The sequence below is a fragment of the Rattus norvegicus genome, chromosome 2 (genome assembly GCF_021556685.1).
Source record: "Rattus norvegicus strain SHRSP/BbbUtx chromosome 2, alternate assembly SHRSP_T2T, whole genome shotgun sequence".
NCBI classification, from domain to species: domain Eukaryota; kingdom Metazoa; phylum Chordata; class Mammalia; order Rodentia; family Muridae; genus Rattus; species Rattus norvegicus.
The window spans coordinates 221,353,694-221,380,001 of record NC_141535.1 but is presented as its reverse complement, the minus strand read 5'-3'; the positions used below and the strand labels follow the sequence as shown (position 1 = coordinate 221,380,001).

The 26,308-nt window shown below is 42.4% G+C and overlaps 1 protein-coding gene across 5 annotated transcripts; it reads right to left on the bottom strand.

The window, feature by feature from the left end:
- Positions 1-2,894: 2,894 nt before the first annotated feature.
- Etnppl (ethanolamine-phosphate phospho-lyase) lies at positions 2,895-24,584 on the bottom strand. Of its 5 annotated transcripts, none has more exon segments than NR_197345.1 (14): positions 2,895-3,572; positions 3,599-5,916; positions 6,994-7,061; positions 8,795-8,925; positions 9,156-9,245; positions 10,117-10,271; positions 11,183-11,408; positions 11,938-12,020; positions 14,199-14,315; positions 15,200-15,290; positions 18,785-18,859; positions 19,922-20,486; positions 20,688-20,806; positions 24,339-24,509. NR_197345.1 is itself a non-coding variant. In NM_001433244.1 (14 exon segments), coding segments are annotated over 13 exon segments (1,500 nt in total). In that variant the 5' UTR covers positions 24,395-24,509; the 3' UTR covers positions 2,895-3,572; positions 3,599-5,787.
- Positions 24,585-26,308: the final 1,724 nt, after the last annotated feature.

Genomic DNA, 26,308 nt, shown 5'->3' with positions numbered 1-26,308 from the left:
TTTCACTCGTGACCAAGTAACTCCTTAGGAATAAATAGTGCAGATATATCATGCTAATGGTATCCACAAACGGTCGTTTCAGTGAAAGAATTGCAGGCAGGAAAAGAAGGTCATAACCAGAGCAACTGTCTCCTTCAATAAAGCAAAGCACTACTCTTGGTACGATTGGAGGAGTGAACCCACTAAATCAATCTGCTACTAGGGGTCTGTCTGGTGCTCTGGGGAACTAGATCACACGGGGTCTTAACTTTAAATGCTTAGCATTGCTAGCTAGAGCCAGATTGATGTTAGAGAGTGGAAAGCCATAATGCTCAGTCGACACCTACCTTCCAACCCTGCTGTTACTGTTCATGAACCTATTGGGCAACGGTGAGAGTGGACAAACAATTGGTTTGGAACACTGGAAGGTTGGTGTGTCTAGAAAGGCAATCTGTATGGTGGAAATTCTTTTAAAGTCTGTTTTAAGTAAAATTATTTTACAATGTATTTTGTTGGTGTTTTTCCCCCCCTCTTCCAACTGCTCCCGAGATCCTTCTTACCTCCCTTACCCACACAACTTTATGTTTTCGTTCTCTTTCACAAAATAACAAACAAAACCAAAGAATAAACACAACCCCTTCCCACAAAAATGAAACAAACAAACAAACAAGCAAAAGACCAATTCGGGGAGGGGGGGTTCAAAACAAAGCAAAATGAAAGAAAGGGCCTGAAATATCACTAAGTTCATTTTGTGGTGATGGACTACTCCTGGGCTTGGGCTTACCCTGCATTGGGGTACTGTGATTAATATACCCAATGATACTCTACAGGAGAAAACTGATGTTCACTTTGCCAGTGGCTATCAGTTGTAGATAGCTTCTTGGTTAGGGATGTGGTCCTGCATCCATTTCCCTGTCTGGTTAGTGGACCCTGTCTGCCATGAAACTTACAGGTCTTGTAGAAGCTGCCACAATCTTTATGAGCTCATGTGTGCATCATTCTGTTGTATCTGGAAGACGTCATTTCCTTAGAGTCATCCACTGCCTCTTGCCTTTAAGTCTTTCTATTGCCTCTTCCGAACAGATCCTGAGCCTTTAGGGGGATAATTTGATGAAGATATCTATTTAGGACCGAGTGCTTCAAAGTCTCTCACTTTCTGTCTATTGTTGAGTTGTGGGTCTCTGTGTTAATTCCCATCTACTACAAGAAGAAGCTTCTCTGATGTGGGTTGAGTAAAGTATTGAGCATTAGATTGGGAAATCTTTTGTTTTTCAAGACAGGGTTTCTCTGTGTAGCCCTGGCTGTCATGGAATATATGCTGTACACCAGGCTGGCCTTGAACTCATAAGACATTTGCCTGCCTCAGCCTCCTTAGTGCTGGAATTAAAAGCATGCAACTTCACTGCTTGGAAAGAACTATTTTTAAAAAGAAGTTGAGTAAGATAGTGGCTCAGACAGTGACAAATAGGGAAGAAATATTCGGAATTTCAAGAAATATTAGGTTAAGAATCTCAGGAACATCGCAAAATACCAAGGGGCCATGAAAGAAAGGAAACAAGAGATCGTGTTCTTGAAAGGAACATCTGGATTACTTTTACTCCTCAATCTCCTCTCTATTCCTTTAAAAAACTTCTAACATACTAGAACCATATGACATTTTGGTGAGGCATTAAGAGTCCCTTCAGGATTGGAGGACTATAGCTATCTATAAACCATTCTTGCTTTCTGCCTCAAACCTGTGCTGTTATTGTTATTTTTTTTCAAGTATGAAAAAAGAGTTCTGAATTTCTACTTTTGTAGCTATTTATTCCAGGTCATAGCTGATAATTCTGTTGACAGAAAAAGAATCAAGGAGGCCTAAGTCAGAAGTTGGTGACCATGCTTCATATGATCAGGTCAACATTACCTAATGGAATTGTTGTGTGCTTGCTACTAGTTCATTTCAATTTTTTAATTAATACCTTAGTGTCTGTTGCTGATTTTGTGTTTTGCGTGTTTGTGGTTAAAAGTCAATTAATCAAAGTAACTGGGTTTACACTATTTCATGAGTAGTTTTGATGACCCATCTTAATTGGTCATTCTTCGATGCTTCTATTTCTGACATTTTTACGTTTTTGAATGAAAGGCATTGGCCAGAAGTCTCAGTTACTAGCTACTAGTCCTTGCCTTGATTTTGAGGATGTGGGGTACTACATTTAGCCTTTTAATATCTATATTTTCCAGCGTACCCATCTGTCTAACAAAAGGTTAGGCAGGGATCTATACTGAAGAAATACTAAAGAACATTCTTCAAGATCAAGATCAAATGAAAGTAATTCCAGGTGGAAAGAAGAAATGAAGAATATGAAGGCAAACAAAAAATAATTATAATACATGCAGTTATAATGTAACAGTGATGATATAAAATAGCTATCAGATATAGATGCATGCAGCAATGGCATGCTAAATGTGGTGTGAGAAAGGCAACAAAACTCTTCTGAAGTTCTTGCTCTGACCAGGAAAAAGATGCTACAGTTTAGCGAAAAAGGATCAGATGTCATGTGACTTGTAAGTTTGTGTGTTTGGAGTAAGCATATAGCATAATAAAACACCACTCAAATGTATTTGAAAGACAGCAAGAATGGAGAAAAGAAGAAAAATGGTCATTAATACAACAACTTATATTTAAAAGCACACATTAGAGCTACATTAACTATAAATGCTCTAACGAAAAGGCAAAGACTTCCAAACTGAATAAAATGCACAGCTCTCCGAGTTTACAAGAGGGATTTCTAAAACATATAAGCTGAAAATAAGATAGAGACTATTTTCCAGGAATATTTTATAGTTATAAATTTGTTCACATTTCACCAGGTACTTTGATTTATGGAAAGTCAACATCGATAGAATTATAAAGAAATAGAAGAAAACTCACATGCATTGTGGGAGAATTTTATTCACATCTCTCAATATCGTGATCAAAATATTCATTTCACACTTGACACACTACAAACTTGACTCTAAAAGTTGACTTCTGTGTCACATTTAGAGCGTCACAGAATTTACATTGTTTTAAATTGTATATAGTATTTTTAAAAACAAAACTGATCATGGGCCAAGAGTGATACTGCGCAGAGCACACTACAGTGAGAAATCAGCTGAGTTTCTAACATAAGACCTTGCTACAGAGGAAGTACAAGTGAACACGCAGTAAATTATACTTGACATTTAAGGAATAAATACTGTGAGGGGTTTGTGTTGACCACAGTTTCCTTGGCATGTGGAATACAAGTTTCTAAAGTTCAGAGGGCTAGTTGGGAGCCCCTGAAGCTTTCCCTCCACACACATTTTTTTCTTTACTCATCCTACGTGACAAAAATAAAAGGTATGTTTATTCTAGGGTATTTTGGCAGAGATTAATGTCCCTCTTAAAAATCCAAGGGTGTGTGTGTGTGTGTGTGTGTGTGTGTGTGTGTGTGTGTGTCTGCGCGCGCGCGCGTGTGTGTGGAGGCCAGAACTGGATATCAAGTATCTTTTCCATTTGTTCTTCACCTTAGTTTTCTCAGAGATTTGCTTATTTTTATGTGCATGTGTAAGTACTTGCATATATATATATACATATATATATATATATATATATATATATATATCACATACCACATGTATGCAGTACCTGTGGAAGCCAGAAGAAGGCATTGGATCTCTGGAACTGGAGTTGTTGTGAGCTACTATGTGGGTACTAGGAACCAAAGTGAGTCTCTCACTGAACCTGGAGTTCACCAATTCAGCTAGACTGGCCAACCACTGAGCCCCAGGATTTCTTCTGGGTCTACTTCTTCATCTCAAGGATTACAGTGTGCACTGGAATGGAGAGCGCTCTCTTCCCCTAGCTCTTGATCACAGAGTTCTTTATAGTTGTGATCTAAAACCTTGTTAGCCTTCATGCCCTTTGGTATAACTCAGGCTGTTATAACTTAGGGTCAGACCATCTGGGTACCTTGCAGAACATCTTGGTGATCCACTGCACTGATAACCCTAAGCTGATGCAGCTGGATGTGACAGAGATGCTCCCTCACAGGAGATAGCAGTATGCTGGTGGCACTGGGAAGGCATATTGGTTAAGAGAACAGGAAATAAACTCCATGATGGTTCAGAGATCCGCCATTTCCGTACACTCCCTGCTGGCTGCTTTATAGCTCTCCTCAATGGGGTCTTGAAAGAGTGGCTGTGGAAAAATTTTCTGGAGGCAGAGCTCTGAGTGCTTTGTGTGGGCATCTACCTTGCATGGAAGAAACGATGGGTGTGCGTAAGTAGCCGAGAATGGTCTAGTTAGTTGTCCAGGAACACTAAAGTAATAGAACAAAAGATATATGGGCCACAGACATGGAAATGGCTATATCGCACGAATACTCCATCATGCTATGGCTTTTTTTAATATCATCTTTTAATGCCTTCCAGAAGCATCCACTACAGAAATAACACTGGCCATTCATGGAAGTAAATGATAATGGGGTCGAGCAGCAAACACATGGTGGTAGAGAGGAAAGTGGTAGAGTGGGCCAGCAGCCTAGGCTCCTCCTTGTTAGGACCAATTTCACAATGCCCTTATTAATACCCAGGTTGATTGAAGCAGAATACGGTGTTGAACCCTGAGATGATACTACTCCTCAAAGAGACAACCAACCACCTGTGGAAAGCTGATTACAGAGAACCCCTCCCCCCTTTTCCACAAGGATCAGTGGTTTGTTCTGTTAGGAATTGACACCTCATGGTTGGTCACGTTGCCTTGTTTTTGCTTTTAAACAGACTCCCAGCACCAAAATCAAGGCTTTCCACATGTGCTACCCACAGACAAGGAGTCCTATATAAAATACCATTATCCAAAGAACAGGCTCATACTCCCAAGACATCCCACTCAGTTAACAGTAAACAGACATAGAAAAGTTAGTCTCTTCTTTGCAGAATACAAACAAACCAGCGAGTTCAATAACTAGTAGGAAAGCAATGGAGAGATTCAGGTTGGATGAAGGTAATTTAGGATATGTGGGATGCAGGTGACAAGGAACTTGGGGAAGATGAGATGGTCAGAGAAGGGACCATTCTTACTTGATAAGTAAGCAATGTGGTCAAGATGGCATGGCCTGCGAGTAGCCAGAACCACAGTTCCCAACTCTGAATGCTGGGCTTTGGCTGCTTCTGCCACTCGAGAACCATCTTTCATGCAAGTGTTCCTGTGTACGCGTGTTCCCTTTCAGTTCCCACAGGACAGCAAGCAATCAGGCTTCCTACCACTTCAACCACAGTTCTTTGCCATTTTTTCTCTCTGCTCTGGGATTTCCTTTTAGAACGATTTAGATCTCACCACCATAACCCACAATGCCCTCTGCATTTTACAGTCTTCATTTTTGTTTATATCATTTTTTATTAAAACCTATAACGTTTATATATTAACCATTTTAGAGTATGTCTCACGATTAAAAATACTTTATCACACTAACTCCTTGAAGTGAAGGGATAGACTTCACTTGCTCCTCTAATTTCCAACATTACAACGTGAGAAGCAAGGTGCCCAGCTTAATCTTGCAATAGAAAACTCAGTTTTAGTAGAATAAGTAACTTCAGACTTGCAGGCAATGAATCACCAGGCAAGAGGTTCCATTAATAATGTTGACGTAGTTTATCGCTTTGATTATTGATATTATTAATCTATCCTTTACTGTACAAGCTAGCCAGGTTGAAAGCTGTAATTCAAAGGATGACTAAGAGGTGAGATGCAGTCACTTGCTCGCTGTATCCAGGGACATTTACCCACTGTCTAATGTTCAGCTCTCAGGTCTTGAGTCTTTTGCTGAGCAGGACATGCTGGTCTGAGCATGCACCGTTTCTCTTCCTGCTGTGGATTTCTCTGGCATCGGTGGCACTAAGGTTGGGCAATTCCACATGTTCTTCCTTAGGCGTCTGCAAAGACAGGGCCACAAAACCCCCATGGATGTGCACCTCTTCAAACACCCAACCTCTTAGATACCAGACATTTGAAAGGTGATGTCAACAGCAATTCTGAGACTCCAGGACAACCTTTTATATGTGTGTAATGACTCAATTAACCTCAGAGTATGAGGTCCTGCAGCCAACTCTTGGTTTTGCAAGATCCTGGTCAGGGCTGGGCAAAGCCATTTTGTAGCTGGGGTTCTGACCTAGATTTGATAAACTCTTCCTGCCGTTTTGATAATAACGGATCTCTATGACTGCTTTGTGTTGTGTGAAGAGACAGAGGGTGTCTTGTTAGAAATCGTTTGTTTCCAGTCAAACACCCCAATTTTTGTTTTTTAACCATGAAAAGAACTTTGCTGACTGCTGGGTGCACAGGCAGGTTCTGGGCACTGAATGTTCCCTTACCATCGAAGCTGCAAACAAATAACAAATTATGCAACGAAGCCTCTCAAGGTTTTGCTTTTCTGTTTCCAGGCCCTGGGTGCTCTTTCTCACACCACAGGCTGTTCAGGAAGAGAATGGAAAAGCCCTCTGTTGGAAGCGCGTCAAGAGTGGAAACTAGGCCACTCACTGTCTGTGGTCCCACAGGCTACTGGCTGCTGTGGAGGCTTCCACGTCATTTCACTTCAGAGGCAATTTTTGGTGTTTCAGAGCCATTCTGCCAAGGCTCCTGTAGATGGTGAAGGGCCTTGTGGGAACCAGAGGTGACTTCAGGTGGCTTTCTGAGCCAATATGAGAAAGCTCTAGCCATTTATTAGTGTCTCCCCATATTTGAAAGCTGTCTTTAGAGGCCAGAAGAGAGAGGCCCTTTGTTTTTATTTACATTTTTATATGAGAATAAACCTTTGAGCATGGTGATTTGGTTTCATTTCTTTGCAAATGATATGACATTGGCCCTGGGAATTTAATTATACACTCAAAATTGCCATGAAGATTGGACCTTAGAACAAGCTGCTTTTGTTCTCTGGTCACTGTACATTCAAAAAAGCAATTCCTAAATGCTTTAAGCTCCCCCCGCCCAAACACAAAGCAGCCACCTCTTACCTTGGTTCTGCAAGCTGTGTTCTCAGAGACCACACTTCCACTCCTGGAGTCCATGACTTCTTCTAGAACTAAACCAAAGAAGATGTAGAGAACTTAGACCAATATAATTAAAAAAAGTATCTAGGAATATAAGGACTATAAGGACTAGAGAAGAGACATGTAATGTCTGTAAAAATATTACTATTAAAATTGCTGGCTTTCATTTTTAAAAATTATTTTATTACTATTTATGTCTACGGACTTTTTCTTTTACACATATGTCTGTGCACCATGTGCATGCCTTGTTCCTAGGAAACCAGGGGGTGATGGTAAATCCTTTGGACCTGGAGTCCCAGAAGATTGTAAACTACTGTATGGATTCTGGGAATTCAACCCTGGTCCTTCGGAAGAGCAGTTGGTGCTCTTTACTGCTGAGCCATCTCTCCAGCTCTAGTTTATGTTTTGATTTTTGTTTTTCACTGTCAATCTGTTCACGGTACTGAGTCTGTTTTGCCTGTGTCTAGTTCACATAGTCCAGTTCTTTTGGCTATTAGTAATATTATTCAGTTTAATCTGAGTGCAATCAGCCTGGGTGACAGCAATCCACCCTTCTACTTGGTGTTGCAGAATTACAGGGCACACCAGCTTGGGAGGATGTTTGACAGGTTTGGGTGTGAGCATGATCTCTAAGTCCAGAGAGAGACCCTACTGTGAACAACAGGTTGATGTACAAGTTTCCAAACATTAATGATCTATAATGTGTTGACTTGTGGCTTCTCATTGTATCTTAACAATAGTTGAGAGCACCAAGAAGAGACGTTAAATACATTCCTATATAATGTGAATAAAACCAAATTGCAATAAAAAGGGACTAATATTTCAATAGTTGCATGATTTCAATATCATTTTACAGTGTTTATTTACTTTCCAATGCAATTTTTGTTCATAACAAAAATAAAATAATTCAGTTGTATAATTTGAATGAACAGAAGATAAAAATACCTACAAGGGACTAGAGCTCTGAAGGACAAATGAAAGTTCTCAAAATAAACATAAACAGATAAAAAACATTTTAATATTTGAAGCATTCTTGAAAATGAAGAAAAAAAAACACCCAAAGTGAGATGACTCAGCAGGTGATCAACAACTGTTCTTCTGGGCCTTGTACTTTTTATTAAAAAATGTTTCAGATAGCTTTTGCCTCCTTGGTTCTGTTTGAGTTGGGGTCTTGCTGGGCAGCACATTGGATCTAGTCATTGTTCTTAGGCCTTTTCACCTGAACAATAGCTAGGCTTGTGGGTGTGCACTGCCAGAGAAGGCTGGTACATTATCTGAATGGCTCAATGCCGGAACTATGCACGATTAGTGGTGAGAGGCACAGTGCAGCTTAAAAAACACCAGTTATTGTCTAAAAGAACGAGGAGTGATAAGCAAAACAGTATGGACTAGACGTGATGGGGTACGCCTGTCATCTCAGCATTCATGAGGCTGAGCAGGAGATCATGAATCTAAGGCAAGCCTGGGCTACACATCAAGACCTTGTCTAAAAACCAAAATAAACAAATTACCTCTCCCCAACTAACTGAGCAATATCAGAAATATGTTAATTTACTAAAAACCTATATTTAGTGTTGTATGATTAGAAATAAAAAAATCTGATTTAACTAAGAGTCCATGTCATTTATTTTTGCAGCTATCTGATTCTAGTTTGAAGGGAAAGCTATCCATTTATTTTTTTTCCTTTCTCCATGTCACTCATGAATAGAAGGCCTGAAAAGTGCATTGGGGAGCTTGGAAGAAAAGGGTGAGAACGTGGACCAACCTGTTAAAACGTCATCAAGGTGGTCCACCAGGAACTTTGCATCTTCCTTTGTGAAGCACATGGGTGGTTTTATTTTCAGCACATTCCTGTGAGGGCCATCGGCACTGAGAAGTATCCCTTTGCCTTTCATCCTGATCCGAGCAGGAAATGAAGGGTCAGGGGCACATGCAGTGGGACATAGAGGGTCATGGGTACATACAATGGGGGATTGAGGGTCATGGGCACACAGTGTGCTCACGTGTCTACACTGGAATAGCCCAGGTTTAACTGTGTATCTTAGATTCCCCTTTTCAGAGAGACGAGAGGAAGCGAATCAAGTGCTCGAGGGGCTAAGACAGCGAAGGGATGGGGGTGAGCTTACTCATAGATAACGTGCTGTGCCTCGGCTGTCGCAGGCGTCCTTTCCTCATGGTCCTTCACCAAATCAATGCCAATGAAAAGGCCGATACCTCTGAGGAAGAGGGAAAAGAGTCCACGGATACTCACAGAGCCTGGCACTGTCACCAAGTGACGTTTATTGTGAGGTTGAGTGTGGTATCGCTTAAGTGGAAATGCTACTGATTTTTAACTAACACAAGAGACCAAGCCATTTGCCTTCAGTCTTTGAAGCAGCTTTGTCGTCAAGGACTTCCCACCACTTAATTTTATAGGAGAATAGTACTTTCAAAAGAGTTTGTGTTTGTATGCATGTATGTGTGCATAGGAAACATATGTGTGCGTAGGCACACGTGTGCGTGTACTATGGTGGCCAGAAGCCAACTTCAGTGGTGTTAGACAGGTACGATCCTGTTGTAAACACAGGCCCTCTCCCTGGCCTGAAACTTGCTGGTTAGGATACCCGGCCAGTGGTAGGATCACAAGTGAGCTCTATCACTCCTGGTTTTATAATGCAGGTCCCTGTCCTTATACAGCAAACTCTTTCCCCGCTGAGCAATTTCCCCAGCTCTCTGAACAGCACTTGATACCTTTACTTTCTCAGGGTATTCATGATTGCAAATTTTTATAACTATGAAAAGTACCCAGCAATTGAGATATCATTTTCCACGTTATCCACGGGTCATTTAGAATCATCTTATCTTCCTTCCTTTCATCCCCTGGACTTAAAAATCATCCTAACTACAGAGAAAGAAAAACCTATAAATGTGACTGAACATGTATACACGAATGTTACCACGGTGATTCCTGAGTATTGGATTAACAGTGATCTTTGCTCTCTTTGTTTCTCAGTGTTTTATATATGTTTTGTTAAACATTGCAAGGTAAAAATATAAGCAATACTGCTATGGACTAACAAGTGAGTCCGTGACCCTTGGTCAACACACCTGATGTCCCCTATCAATGGATGCTTGGCCTTCTGTTCCTTCAGTAACTCTATGAGATGCTTCCCCACTCGCACAGCATTTCCTTGAAGGTTTTCCTTTTCAATTACATCCAGCACAGCCAAGCCAACGGCACAAGACACTGGATTTCCTCCATACTACAGACAAGAGACAGGAAAACGACAGAGTTACTGTATTGCCTCATTCACGAGGAATTGGGCACTCAGCATTATGTCTGAAAAACAAAAACATATTTTAAGCCTTCAACAGTCCCCACAAAGGTATACATTGTCAAACACACACATGCTTAACATATATGTAAAAATATAATTTTAACTGAACTTCTCTGTAATGTAAATCCTTTAGACTTAGATGACGGATGATCTTATTTATTGGGATTGAGTGAAAATCCACTCCTGGTTATATTCTCCAGGATGTGTAACCAGTGTGAGTGGCTATGAGGTACTTACTGATTCATTCTAACAAAGTGTTGTATTGTAAGTTAAACATTTGGAGGTGTGGTTCAGGAAGGGAAAATAGTGTTTCTGTCCTTACATAGTTGGGTAAAAACAGCTAAGCCATATTTTTTCTGGGGAAAAAAAAACCCTTCTGAGAGTTGACTTTTGCTTTTGTCTGTAACAGAGCTGCTGCAATGCACATCACGGTGACTCTTCTAAGCTCAGCACATATTACTGTGAGGAAATAAAGCTTTCCAAAGGGGAAACATTTAGTATCTGTTAGGAAAGTTGACTAACACTCATGGTACCAAATCCTCTCAATGCTTTAAAATTGTTTGGGGAATTTCAATCTGATTCCAGACAAATAAGGTCACATTGTCTGCTAGGGAACTAACTACTAAAGTTTAGCAGAATAGCTGTCTGTTATTAGAAAACCTAATGTTTTGGGAAGAAAGAAAGCAGAAGGAAAAAAAACACAAAGAGGATTAAGTCTGGTTTAATAGAAGTTTGAGAAGAATATTAGTGTGGTTTACTGCTAACACTTTTGGAAAAGAGTCTAAGAACATGCATTGTTTTCCCCCTTAGAATTAAATGTGTGAACCAAAATTTACCGTATTGAAATATTCCATGCCCGAGCTGCTGAAAGCTTCTGCAATTTCTTTGGTTGTCACCACACAGGATATCGGGTGACCGTTGCCCATAGGTTTCCCCATGGTGACGATGTCTGGAACGAAGTCTTCACCAGACATCTGGAAGCTCCAGAAATGCTTCCCGACTCTGCCAAAGCCTACTTGAACTTCATCGGCAATGAACACGCCCCCTGCTTGGCGAACATGTCTGAAAAGTAACGGTATATATGTTGATGCCCTTGGGCCACTCAGTGTCCCCAGAACTACCCGAAAAGACTATTGAAGTCAGAGAGATGTTAACCTGAAGCATCCGTCTGTGTTAAAAATAGTCTAGGAATCAAAACCTTGTAGAGATGTTACAGGGTAATCACATGGTTTCTAGATGAGCTCTACCCCATATGCTGCTTAAAGTACATTGTATCATAACGTTTCTCTTGGGAAGAAAGCCGAGCAAGTGGGTCTTACCAAGGTCAATTAATCTTCATGTGTTTACCGATTATAGGGAGAAACCAATGAGACAGGATGCCCAGGAGGAGCCAGAGCATAGTTCTATAGGTTGGACCATGTTAAATTCCTTATTTTTTTGTATCCCTGGAAAGACTGGGGGACATCTTAGAGTCTTGAAGTAGCAGGTAGTCAGGAGCAGATTTTTTACCAGCTAATCTGGAAGTATGGACCTTATGTAGACTTGTCCTAGAGCCCTCGCTTGACCAAGGATGCCCAAGTCAAGTACATACTCAGCCACTTTCTGGAAGTAGCCTGCTGGAGGAATAATTTGTCCACCACAACTCTGCATGGATTCAGCAATAAAGGCAGCAATCTATACAAGAAAAGATGGGGTCAAACAATCTATACACGATAGGCTCCCCTCCTACCCCTAAAAATGGAGAACTTCCTATGCAGCAGGTTTTTATTTTAAAGATTTATTTTTATTTGTATGGGTGTTTTGCATGCATGGATGTCTGTGCACCAGTATATGCAATGTCCAAAGAGGCCAGAGAGGGCATTGGATCCTCTGCATCTGGACTCACATACAGTTCTTAGCTGCCATGTAAGTGCTGGGAACCAAACCCTGAGGGAATCTGTGCTCTGTAACAGCTTAAAAGGACATTTGTCTTTATTTTTAATTTTGCGAGGGTGCACACCTCCCTCTGTGTATATGTACACTTGTGTGCTGGTGTTCAAGGAGGTCAGAAGGCATGAATCCCCTGGAGCTGGAGTTATAAGTGGTGGTGAGCCACCTGCCATTGGTGCTGGGAACCATCCTCTTGCCCTCTGCGAGAGCAGTATTGTGCTCTTGACTGCTGAACCATCTTTCCTGCCCTTAGGGAAGGTTTAAACAGTCTGGAAACAGACCCAGCATATGTATTAAATAGGCTGTTAATTATAAATCAAGGTTATCTGTGCCAGAGGAGCACCCATCTAGATGATGTCCTAGGACACCAGTAAAGCCACCAAAAGAAATGGAGGTCACGAGAAGAGGACTTCATAGTTAAAGGGCAATATTTTTGTCAGGTTGTGTTGAGTAAAACTAACATATGGGTGTCTGTGATACTGGGAAACTGATGTAGGTTCAAAAGGCCTAACCTTGGTGCCCATTCCCAAGTTAGCAAAATCGGACTGCTTGAGTCTAGAGTCAGCACCAAGGAAGTAGGTGGGTGGCCTGTGGCTGCATTGCTAAACTTCTGGGTTTGGGATTACACTAAGCTTCCCTCAGTAGCTAGGCATCTCAACAGTAAGTAGAGGGGAAGCATGTCAGAGGCCATGGGGGAAGAGGCAAAAGATGGCAGTTACTGAAGGAAGAAGAGAAAGCTCAAGAAAGGCTTGAGGAAGGAGATCAAGAGAATCAAGTCTGTGCCCAGACTCCTTACTAGCAGCATTAACTTGGGTTAAGTTCTTCGCCTCATAGTTATTTAGGGTCTTAGCTATAAAATGGGGCTGTTGGACTCCAGAGATTTCTGCGTTAACCTTCAATGACTTTGTAAGCACAGCTGACATTTAGAAGCACATGCCCCGTATTTATTTCTCCATAGCTTTCAGCATTGGTAACATGGTTGCATCAACTCCCAAAATGTTAATTATTAAAAAGAGAATCACTTGGGCCCTCTGTTAGCGGCGGAGTGCATATGATCTTGTTAGGTTAAACATATTTTCTGAAAGCGTTATTTCCCAGCTGAAACGCCAAAGCTCTCTGAGTAGGTAGCGCTTTAGGCTCATCTGCCCAGAGATGTTACAGAGGTCACGGAAGCAAAGCAGGGGTGGGGTTAGGAGTGGAGCTAGGGCCGTGGGCGGGAGAGAGACTCCAGAAAGAAGACTGGCTCTTCTGTCACGAAGATGAAAATACTGCAAGTCCCTGGGAAAGGCAAATCATTTTTTATTCAATGAAGCATTTGTCATGTCTGTGCCGTAAGCCAGGTTAAAGGCCAAGTGTTGTTAAGTTGCATTTAATCTGCCCCTAAGTAACCCCACGATGGGTGGGGAATGACCACGAATCTGAGGACAGTAGGGTGAAGACTGAACGCATCAACCCCTTTCCTGTTCTTGAGGACTCTGGTGCTGTCCTGGAAGCCTAGGCCCAGGTAGAAAGGCTGCGCTTCTGCCCTGGCTTAGTGAGGAGCTGAGCCTCAGGTCTGCGGTTCCTGCAGGTTCCAGCCCCCTTGAGGATCTGAGAGCTTGGATCCTGACACTGGAGCCTCTCTGCCTCTTTGCTTCTCCCATGATCCCCAAAGTTGGAAGAATCTGACCCTTCGGACCAGACCCCATATAGTACGCAAGAGATCAGCATCGGCCGTCAGCCCTGGAGAAGTGTAGTAATCATATTTCTATGATAAATAAAATGTGCTATGACAAAGTACTTTTGAAACAAAAACCAAGTGAAAATGTCCTCAGCAAACAACAAAGGGATTTTTAGATTTAATCCTTTTTCTTCTCCACAGAGAATTCCAACTGTGGTAACTATTTCTACAGAAGACTTTAAAAGTGTTCCCATAATGCCAACCTTCCTTCCTCTGCTCTGAGCTTCTTCAATGATTTTCTTCACCTCGTCTGCATATGCGGTGGATGGGTCTTCATGGTCCTCTCTGTATTTCCCCCTGTACATATCTGGTGCTGGTGCCTAAAACATCAGATAATGCAGTTTCTCATTATTTTCATCTTGACCAAACTCAAGGATCAAAGGACCCTCTATTTCCCTACAGCGAGCATTGGAGGGCGGTCCTGTCGAACCAAAAACTCCCAGTGCCTTCACCTCTCTGCGCATCTCTGAACGCTGTGAAGAAGTGACCTCTGACTTGTGAGCTGGAGCTGAGAAGTGCCAGCCCCTATAAATCAAAGCTTTATTCGTATTCACATGGGAAGCAAATTCAGATTGGCGAGTGCAATTACTCTATATAAAAATGATACAAAGTGGAGACTGTACCGATGACGGCATGTAAAACAAACTCACACGGTTGATTACGTCGTAAACCATGATCATTTAGGAAACGCAAGGCTCTTAGTGCTTAAAGTCTTGCAATAAAGCAGTGTGACCCTCACTGACCCTCAGTTAACACACTGGTATGAAGTGAGTTTCACTGTTTGGATGACTTGGCTGGCCTCTCTGTTTGATGTGACATACCCTTTTCACAACTCACATTCATTATTTCCATAACTACGCTCTATGTAAATTGTCTTTATAACAGCCAGAGAGACTCGTTTATCCCTGAGTGTTGACCTTATACTAGTGATCGGAAAAGTGTCTGAAGGACAAGTGGACACACGAATGGCATGACAGCTGTTAAAAATCTGATCTAGCGGTTCTACCGCTGAACTCTCCTACCGAGATTCTCACTCTGAGTCACGCGAAGCCAGTATGTGGCCCTTTGCCTTCAGCACATCACACAACCGCTCTCCATCTCAGTCTCTGTCCCATGGTTCCCCTCTGCCTGGAAGGTTGGGCTGGATGGCACTAGATGTTCGTCTAGCCCCCGTGTTCCGATCCCAGGACTCAGGGATATTTACCACATGTACAGATTCCTTCTTGACATCTTTGCCCTCCTGAAACTTATAAGGACTGATCTCAATTAATGACGAGAGGTGGCCGTGGTAAGCACTGAAAAGAAAAAGAGAAGTCACACAGAGAGTTCTAAGAAAGGCAGCGTGGGAACACCAGTGTTGCCTACCACTCAGTGTCGGTCATCTGGGGGGAGTTCAGTACTCAGCCACATTTAACTGCAAAGCTAGCTCTAGTCTTCATGATAGCACTGGCATTTGACTTGTCTATTGCCCCTCATACATGTAAGGAAGTACTTGGAAAGTCTGGTATATCTCCTCATAGGCAATTGTTTTTATTACAGCAGGAAAAACAAACATTATTTCTTTGAATTATATTGCTAAATTCGGTTCTCTAAATGTGGACTTTTTATATCTTCACGCAATCTTGTGAGTTGAATTTTCTATATGCTTTAATATTCTTTTTACATTAATTAATTAACTAATTAATTAATTTGGATCCAGGGGATCAGACATAGGTTGTCAGGCTTGTACCTGCTCAGTCTCCTTACCAGCCTAAATTTTTAAAAATAGGCCTCACAGACTGTTCAGTCTGGCCTTAAACTCCAGGCCTCAAGTGATTCTTCTGGGCCTCAGCCGGGACTATAGGCATGTGCCACCATGCCTGGTTAGTAAGTCTGAAAGACAATTTTATAGACATGGGTTTCTGATTGGAGTGCTATCTAAAGGATGCTCGGTTGGAGACATTAGACAAAAACTGAGAGATTGCAGAAGAAAGACTGGGACTGAGAGATGACTGAGTAGCGGCAAAGTTCTTCTCTCTCACTGAGCACACAAGTGGTGAAGATATTCCTCTGTTTCTTTCCCAGATGTGTAATCAACAGATGTGGAGAGAAAAGTCTAAAAGGCCCATCCACAGATGACTCCACATAGACAGTCATCTCTGGCATTGATTGTACAGGAAACCACAAACCAGCAACAGAAGGGTAAGAATCCTAACTGAAAAAAATGATAAAGAATATGAAAAGGTATCCCCAAGAGATGAGGAAAGCCTAAATTTATGAGAAGATTCTCACATCAACATTGCCAATTAAACAATGCAAATCAAGATCTGTTATACCCAATAGATTAACAGCAATCAGAACAAAGCAGAAAGCTGGTTAGTACTGAGGTTGGTTAGACTAGGGAGAGGGGGCCTTTCCTGTGTGTGTCTGGTGTCACCATCACACTGGAGACAAATATGGCAAAATTGCAAAATTCACTTAAATTAGCAGCACCTTGCTGCCCAGCCATCTTGTTTCTGGAATTTATCCTTGAGGCATTCTCAGAATGTCCTGTGGAAGACCATGCAGGAGGATCTCTGCTTGTGCAGGGAATGATGTAGTCAGTGCCCATCACGGGGGGGGGGGGGGGAGGGATGCGGTAGCGTGAGAACAATACTGTAATCCAATATGGCAGCAACTCCCCACTCAGAGCTATGGGCATTTGATCATTTTTAGTCTGACCTGAGAATGCCCAAGCAGACATTGGACGTCTGATACTCAGTGAGTGAAAAAGGAACGTAAGCTATGCCAACATACCTCGTACCTTATATTGTCTAAATATGGAAATGACAACACGCCTGCAGGCTACTCCAAAGTACTAGATCATTTAAAATCCCATAGACGGCTCACATTATGTTTCTATTGGTCCGACCTCAGTTAGAGGAAGAACAAATGTCAAGAATTCTACACGGGATGAATTATGAAAACAGAGACCTACAGTATGTTGGTGAAGCAGACACATGTAAGTCAAAGCACAATTTATATGACGTAAAAAGTTCAACAATGTGAAAGTCAACAGAGTTAGTCGGCAGGAAGAAAGGGGTTAGGAGAAGTGGGAGGGAGAGTCTAACAGCAATAACTATGACCAGAAAACATGAATATTTATGAAATGTCATAAAAATCAATTATCATATACAACTAATATATACAAATAAAACATTTCAAATAGCATAAAATAGATACATTAAAAATATTATTAAAGGAATCAGAGAAAGAACTGGAAGAGCTTGAAGGGGCTCAAGACCCCATATGTACAACAATGCCAAGCAACCAGAGCTTCCAGGGACTAAGCCACTACCCAAAGACTATACATGGACTGACCCTGGACTCTGACCTCATAGGTAGCAATGAATAGCCTAGTAAGAGCACCAGTGGAAGGGGAAGCCCTGGGTCCTGCCAAGACTGAATGTGATTGTTGGGGGGAGGGCGGCAATGGGGGGAGGATGGGGAGGGGAACACCCATAAGGAAGGGGAGGGGGAGGGATTAGGGGGATGTTTGCCCGTAAACCGGGAAAGGGAATAACACTCGAAATGTAAATAAGAAATACTGAAGTTAAAAAATAAAATAAAATAAAATAAAAAATATTATTAAATAAAAATATATAGTAAATTCATAATTATAGTTGTTTGTAAGTGATAGAGAATGAGAATTAAAAAAAAAAGAAATGCCCTACTCCATGTATATTCCCTAATATTCAGAACCCAAGAATATGTTTCCTAGCAAAGATGATTTTTCAGGGATAGTAATTAAGGACCACCCAATGATGGGCTTATTCAGGATTATTTGGGTGGATCCAACGTGGTCAGAAATGTCTTATAAGTGAAATGGGAGACAGGAGCATGGTAAACAAAGATGGCGGTGTGAGGAGAGAAGCAAAGGCTTAGTAAGGTGCTGGCTGACTTCGATGATACAGTCTGGCACTGTCGGCCACGAGGGACAGACATATAACCTGGAGGAGCCAAGAGGTCCCCCACAGAGGGCCCTGAGGTTAGGTCAGTGAGTTATTTTAGCTTTCTGATGAAATCTATGGCAATAGTTTGTGTTGTTCTGAACCCATAATCTTATAATAACAAATGAATAGCAGCGATAGGAAGTAAATTATCACATTAAAGGGAGTCTACGGGAGGGCACAGAGTAAGGTTGAATGCTTAATTCTACTCTGTGGGTTTATGGGGTGAGGGAGTAGACAAAATCATTTTAAAAGCATTAGTAAATATGGATGTTAAGTTTCTCGTTTAAAATCAATAAATTCATGTTTGGGAAGTAAGATTCAATGTGACCATTGGTAGTTGTGATCAAATGAAAAAGAACTAAAGTATTAATTCACTATAAGTTGCTGTATTTAATGTCAAGTACAGTGGACAATCACCGCAGTGAAGCAATTGTTTGGATTTTAAAGAAACTATGTTTTTATTTTGGAAACTCTTGAGTTATGTAGAGGTAGCATTACGGGCAATATGTGGTTAGTTATTGAGTACACTGTCAGCCCGGATTCCCATCAGGGCTACAAGGCTGCAGTCATCAAGACGCTGAGGAAAGTCGCCCCCATTTTCAGGTGCTTAGAAAGAACGAATCAGCCTACAGAATCAGCCTACGAAGAGTGGATTCAAGCTAGACTCAACACCTTATTGTGTAATTTTGAAACATTGTTCCAGGTATCCGCCCTCCTCCATCAGTGCCTGTGTTCTTAGTAGAGTTGGTTTTGGTATAGATTGATACTTCTGGCTCTGAAGGGCTTCTTCCTTTCAGAAGCCTGTGCCTAGGACTTACTGCTCAAGAGTGATCACATCCTGGTGGCCTCGGAACTGCCGTGCCAGGCGTAAGGCTAAGTCGTTGGCTTCGGATCTATGGAGATAACACAGAGAGGGGGACAAAGTGACAACCTCTTTTTAAAGTGGCTCAGTGCGAGTTGCAGAAAATTGAAGATGACATTCTCCAGAAATGCATAATGTGGCACGGAGGCCTTCCTTCCCATCCCATCCTGTCCCACCTAAGTTCTCACTGGAACTTTGTAACACATGTGTCACAGCCATTAAGGAATAAGCTACATAGAAGAAACCCAAAGAATGACAGCTACGCTCCCCACTTTGCCCAGCCGCATGAGGGATGACTAGCCTTCAGTACACTAAGAATCCCGCCTTAAGCCCTATCTCAAGAGGGATGGTCCACCCTCCAGGCCAGACAGCGAACCAGGGAGCATTGACTGTGTGTTTGATTAGGTTCCTTATCTGTAAGATTAAGATCAGATGTTTTCTACCCAGTTCAGAGTCTAATTAAGCTCTCCTTAAGTGGAGAAAGGAAAGAGTCACTTAAAGGTGTGTTTGCTTCTATTTACTCTCATGATAATGATGTAAGAAAAGGGCATCTCTGTGGGTGGGGCAACAGCCTCAGAGAGGTCAAATAACCAGGAGATTTCTCAATTGGAGGAATAACCAGGATTTAGTCAAGACACCCAAATGACTTTAGCGCTATTATTTTTTGCAATGGGTACGCGACATCACGTATATTCTCTAAGGACAGCGCTGTTTGGAATTCATCCCTCTCTGGTAGTCTAGGATGAAATTTCTCCAGAAATGAAAGTTAGATATTATATCCCATTTATGAGGCAGGAATGATTCGGAGCAACACAGGGCACCCTTAAATACCTCCTGAGTTCATTATAAACCAAAATAATGATGCTCTTGTTACAAAATACCTCGTGGGAAAGAGAGTCACAGAAAATCATAACAAGCAGACATTGTAAGCTTTCTAAATATCAACTACGTACCACTTTAAAAATAGGAGAGTGGGCACCGCAGTTTCTCCCAAACATCACATTACACTTTCAGCTTCACACATTCTTGGGCACACATTTGCAAATCACACCTTTTGATATCCGTATAGCCGTCCACAGAATGGATACGTTACCATTTATGCTTACAGAACTTAAACGCTGGAACGATTCTTCGCTTGGATTTTCTTGCGTTTGCGTTGGGAAAATATGCTCAGTTTTTGTAGAACAGCAAGTTAGTAAAAAAAAAAAAAACCTCGTGAAATTACAGCTTCTTTAGTGGGTTCATTTATTTGCTGAAATCTGCATTTAATGGTTATGTGGGCTCCCTGTTTTCATTACACATTTTACTGTTTGACAAGGTGTTGTCACCAGATCCCATTAGAGTCGTGAAATAAAGTAAAAGACTCAGAAAGGTCCACTGCTAGTGAAGGTCCCTTAGTGAGTGGCAAGGGCTTCCTTACATCTTTCTAGATGCATCGAATGGAAAAGGCGCGCCAATGAAAAGGGGGCTGGGGGGAAGCCAGAAGCCAGACACATACCCGGAGTTTGTGAAGTAGCAAACCGAGAGCGTCTGAGGCAGGGTGGCTGTGAGGCGCTTGGCAAACTCGATGATGTTGTCGTGGAGGAAACGAGAATTTGTATTTAGTAATTCCATCTGTTTCGCCGCAGCTTTGACCACTTCTGGGTGACAGTGTCCCACTAAAATGCAGGACGTAAAGGAGTTAAGTTACAATTCTAAGGGCTTTGGAGGAGAGGGAAATTCTGAAGGGAAAGAAAAGAGTTTGGGCTTTCCCCTTTTAGGGTGACTCAGCAGAGGAGAGGATCATTTGTCTTGAAATTTCTGAGATGAACCAGGCTCCACAGTAATTTCCTCCAGGGCGCTGTGCACCGGATGCTTACCGTGCGCCACGTTGTTGATGCAGTCTAAGTACCGTTCGCCTTTCTCATCAAACATGTACTGCCCCCGGGCTCGCATTATTTTGATGGGATCCGCTGCAAAGAAAATTTTGCACGAGGGCCTAGGAATAGGCAAAGAAAATACTTTTAGTTTGGTCAGACAACTCAGTATTTTTCCTTCTCAGTGGAGGTCAACTGTCTGTGGAAAATTACAATTACATAAAGGAAAGGGAAAACGTAGGCCATGTGACCACATTATTTTTTCATTTTATATTAGCTTGGAATCCTTCATCCTAATCCGCTGTGGCTGTCACTGGTCACATTTCTATGTTAGAGTCTCATGAATCAGCTCGCTTAAAACTCATTTTTCCTTTGGGAAATTTTATTCTACTGGAATAAAAATGACCAACCCCACACAGGATTTCTGTTATGTCAGAAGCTGCTGTATAGCTTAATAAATATTATCTCATGGAATACCTATAACCACGTCTCCCCTCTCTCTTTCCAAATTACTTTATAAGAAAATTAATAGGTAACAATAAATAACTTAAACTTAAGTACTCCAAAGGGGATTTTCATGTATTTTGGGTATCTCTTGTCCTGTATCAAATAAATGGCTTTCCCACCTTAAATATTTAAATTAATCTGTTCTGGAATGCTACTGCGAGCAAAATATGTTCCCGTTAGTCTTGGTTATTTCTATGAACATTTATGGCATAAAAATTAGGAACACACAAATATTACTGAGGTTTTTAATCTTGGCTCAACTGACTTTTAAGACCTAAAACTATGTGAATTTTTGCTTGCTCCTCCCCCTGGTCCCCCCACCCCCAGACTAGCTTTCTGTGTAGCCTAGCCTGTCCTGGACTTTGCTCTGTAGACCAGGCTGGCCCGGGATTTACAGAGCTATGCCTACTTCTGTACTGGGATTAAAAGTGGATATTAGGCCAAAAGCTTGGATTACCCAAGATACGATCCACAGACCACATGAAGCCCAAGAAGAAGGACGACCAAAGCGCTGATGCTTCACTCCTTCTTAGAAGGGGGAACAAAACTATTCACAGGAGGAAATATGGAGACAAAGTTTGGAGCAGAGACTGAAGGAATGGCCATCCAGAGACTGCCCCACCTAGGGATCCAGCCCATATACATACAGCCACCAAACCCAGACAATATTACTGATGCCAAGATGTGCAAGCTGGCAGGAGCTTGATATAGCTGTTTCCTGAGAGGCTCTACCACAGCATGACAAATACAGAGGACAATGCTCACAGCCAACCATTAGACTGAGAATTAGGTCCCCAATGGAGGAGTTAGAGAAAGGATTGAAGGAGCTGAAGGGGCTTGCAACCCCATAAGAACAACAATACCGGGGTTGGGGATTTGGCTCAGTGGTAGAGCGCTTGCCTAGGAAGCGCAAGGTCCTGGGTTCAATTCCCAGCCCCGAAAAAAAGAAAAGAAAAAAAAAAAAAGAACAACAATACCAACAACCAGAGCTCCCAGTGACTAAACCACTATCCAAAGGGTACACATGGACAGACCTGTGGTTCCGGCTGCATATGTAGCAGAGGGTGGCCTTGTTGGGCACCAGTGGAAGGAGAAGCCTTTGATCCAGTCAAGATTGGACACTCCCAGTGTAGGGGAATGTCAGGGTGGGGAGGCTGGAAGGGGTGGGTGGTTGGGGAGGGGGAACACCCTCATAGAAGAAGGGGTAGGGGGATTGGGATTGAGGGTTTATGGATGGGGGAACTGGGAAAGGGTTTGAAATGTAAATTTTAAAAAATCCAATAAAAAAAGGATTAAAGGCATACACCACCACTGAGTTGCTAAAACTATGTTTTTCTTTTGGTGTGTTTGCCTACTAAAGAATGCTGCATACATTCTAGAACGGCGTTCTCAACCTGTGAGTCGTGAGCCCTTCAGGTGTCAAACAGCCCTTTCACAGAGGTCGCATGTCAGATAGTCACATTAAAATTCACAACACAACAAAATTACAGTTATGAAGTGGCCATAAAATAATTTTATGCCTGATCACCACAACATAAAGAACCATATTAAATGGTTTGGCTTTAGGAAATTGAGAACTATTGCCCTAGGGGCGTTGTGGAGATTTCATAATAGTTATTTATTAAGGTGATATGCAACTGTTTAGAAAATGTTTTGATTATTGACAGTAGTGGGTAACCTCAAATTTTAAAGTGTGGTCCTGTACCGGCTGTGGTATAGGTCGATGCAGTTTTATGTGACCTACTGAGGATTGGATCCCATGCCTTGTTAGACAAGCAGTCCGCCAGGGAGCTATACTCCACTTCCTAGCTTAGGTAGTTTTTTAAAGCATCAGCTAAAATTTAAAAAAGAATATACATGAGAACAGCTTGTTGTCTGGAGCGCAACAGTCAGTTTGTAGCTACAAGAGCCACACAGAAAGCCTTGAGTCTGACTGGCAGGCTGCAGAGCGCTCCTTGCCTTTTAAACATCCCTCCCACTGTGGCCATCAGACTTTATGTAAAGTTCTAGCTTAGCCTGCCCCACAGTCCAAACTACATTCTTCCTTTCACAGATATTGCCGTTTTCCCTCAGAGATGATGTTTCTGAAGGAATCTAGTTAGTAAAGGTGGCAATCTGCGAATTAGGGTCTTGGTCTTCTAAACGTTCTAGAACCTTCCTGGTGGAAGTGAGGACCTTCAGTACTGGAGCCTGATCACCCTGCCTGATCACTACACTGCTTCTTCCTCGCATGCCTTGGTCTGAATTTCCTTTTGCTAACCATGTATATACACACTGTGGACCTTGGTCTGGACATTCCTTGGCAGCACGAGGTATACAACATATATACACTGTACACGGCTGCTTCTTCAAAGCCAGGGCACATGAAAGATACCGTGTTTGCTTTGTCTTTAAAAAACCCAGACACAAAATATTAACTCACACTTTCTCATTCGCTCCTAGGATGTCATTAATAGGATTTGGCAGGCGTGACATAGGTAACATGATACCTAACTAGAAACAGAGTTCAGGCCAGTCTTTTATACACACTGTTATACTACTAACCCATAAACACGGACGAAACAAACACCACGAGAACACAAATCAACATGAGGATACGAGAGGAAGAGACCATGGAGAGGAAGCTGTGAAGCCCTCCCTGAAAGCCCTTTGTGTGTGTGTGTGTGTGTGTGTGTGTGTGTGTGTGTGTGTGTGTGTGTGAGAGAGAGAGAGAGAGAGAGAGAGAGAGAGAGAGAGAGAGAGAGAGAGAGAGAGAGAGAGATGTTTTTCCATTAGCTGCTGAAACCCTCTGTCACCTCACCAAGCATACAGGGGGAAAAAAGTTCACTTTAAACAAAAGTTGTCAGAATGAGTTTGTTTTAGGAGCCACCAATCAAATGATTTCTGGCTTCAGCTGTATAGTTAGTTGGTGGGCATGGGGGCAAGCTCCCCATCTTGCTCTCAGTGCTCATTGAGAGCCATCTCCTCCAGCTACCTGCTGCCCTATCTCCCTGAGCTGCAGAAGTCCTCTTGGCGGGGAGCTTCAGGGCGCTTGTCGGTCCCTATAGGCAGCAGCTTCCAGACCCCGAGGGTGGGTGTGGTGCTCCATCTGTCCCATCCAGCTCCAGCTGTTTGCCCTCCGCCCGCCCCCTTTCTGCGAGCACTTACCCGATATGTTTCTCCCGCAGCGCCAGGGTGTCCTGCTTGCTATAGAGCTCGCGCATGGTGGTCAATGAATGTTCCTCCCTCTGTAGTCTCGCTCTATAGCCTAGGACACTGCAAAGGATTTATCCCCTCCTGAAACCTCCTGCCCTGGGCGTCACAGGTCACTGGTAGCATTAACCATCTTGGGTCATTCCCTTTTTAAGTGTTGCCTGCCTTTGCCCTTCACCAAACCCCTCCCTCCTGCTCCCCTCCTCCACCTGGTGCCTGCTTAGCAAGTCAGCAGCCAGGCCACCTCCGCCCCCAGTCTGACTGGCTCCTGTCCCTTCTGCAGATGTCCTCTGCCCCTCCCCATCTTGTAATTGCATTTAACTCAGTCTTTTGATTTCCTAACTTTGCCTGGGTTCTGCCTCGCTTCCACCTCCCTGTAAATTCCTTCCGTCCCACTTTCTCCTTTCTTTTTTACTTCATTTCTATATCTTCTTGTTAATCAAACCTGCCATTTACTGCACACAAGCAAAAAGCCATATACGCCCATGTCACAGGACTGGGATCCAACCTGTGTTTCAGATGGGGAGTGGTAGATTTGGTATTCCAAACATCTACTCTTTTTTTTTTTTCCCCGGAGCTGGGGACCGAACCCAGGGCCTTGCGCTCACTAGGCAAGCGCTCTACCTCTACCGCTGAGCTAAATCCCCAACCCCCCAAACATCTACTCTTAATAGGTCCAGGTAGACACCTCCAATCTCTAAAGCAAGCTAGGCTATTTCTTATCCCACATTCCCTAGCCTCCCAGTAGCAAACATGAAACTCGTGTGTGTGTGTGTGTGTGTGTGTGTGTGTGTGTGTGTGTGTGTGTGTGTGTATTTAAACCTCCTGGCTTTCTCTTTGAATTTGAAATTAAATACGAGATGACTTGGACCTTTTTTTTTTTTTTTTTTTTTTTTTTTTTTGGTCTTTTTTTTCGGAGCTGGGGACCGAACCCAGGGCCTTGTGCTTCCTAGGCAAGCGCTCTACCACTGAGCTAAATCCCCAGCCAACTTGGACCTTATTTAATGACTACTATTGAGTGATAAATTGCTCTCAGAGCTAGAGGGTCACCTTGTAGGTTCTGTTGATAAGAACTGAGAGGCTTTAGGGAAGGAACAAGCTTAATCAAGGTCACACAGCTACTTAGCCAGAGTCTACAATTTCAGTTAAATCTGTGTTTTGGAAGGTCAGGAGCGAAAGCCTAGTTTGGTTGTATCAATCCATCTAATAATTATTTGGATAAATATATTAGTTTATGCTAAGGTACTTCTAGAACTTTTTATTTTATTGTGGAGAAATGGAGTCCTACCTCACGAAGGAAAGGCAAAGAACACAGGGTATTGGATGACATCCCACATGGACTCTGGCCAACTGTAGGCATACCCTCATTCCCCTCAGCTGGGAGAAATCACCAATGGTCAAACTTCTTCCATGTTCCTTCGTAGTCTCCACACCTTAAAGCATGTTCTTTACATAACCGCTGAGAGTTTTGGGTTCTAAATCCAGTTCATCCACATGCTCACTGGGCTTCTTCCTGTTTGGAGATCATATTTCTTGGTATTAAAAACCATCTCTTGGGGTTGGGGCGCTTGCCTAGCAGTCAAAGGCCCTGGGTTCGGTCCTCAGCTCCGAAAAACAAAAAAGCAGACAAACAAAACAAACAAACAAACAAACAAAACCCCATCTCTGTGGACTTTAAAAAGTAATGTGAATAAATCTTAAATGAAGTCATAACTTGGTGCCTCTGAAGGAGAGTCCAAAATGTCTTCCTTTTCAGTTACTTTGCATTTTTTCCTCAGAGATCCAACAATACACTTGGGTTTTAATGTCAGCAGTGCACCAGGTTTACATTTCCCTGTCTCTCCTTCCTGACCTTCTAAGTCCCAGGCTCACCCACTTCCTTTCATGATCATTTAGATGTTTCTTAGACACCCAAGTTCTTAGCT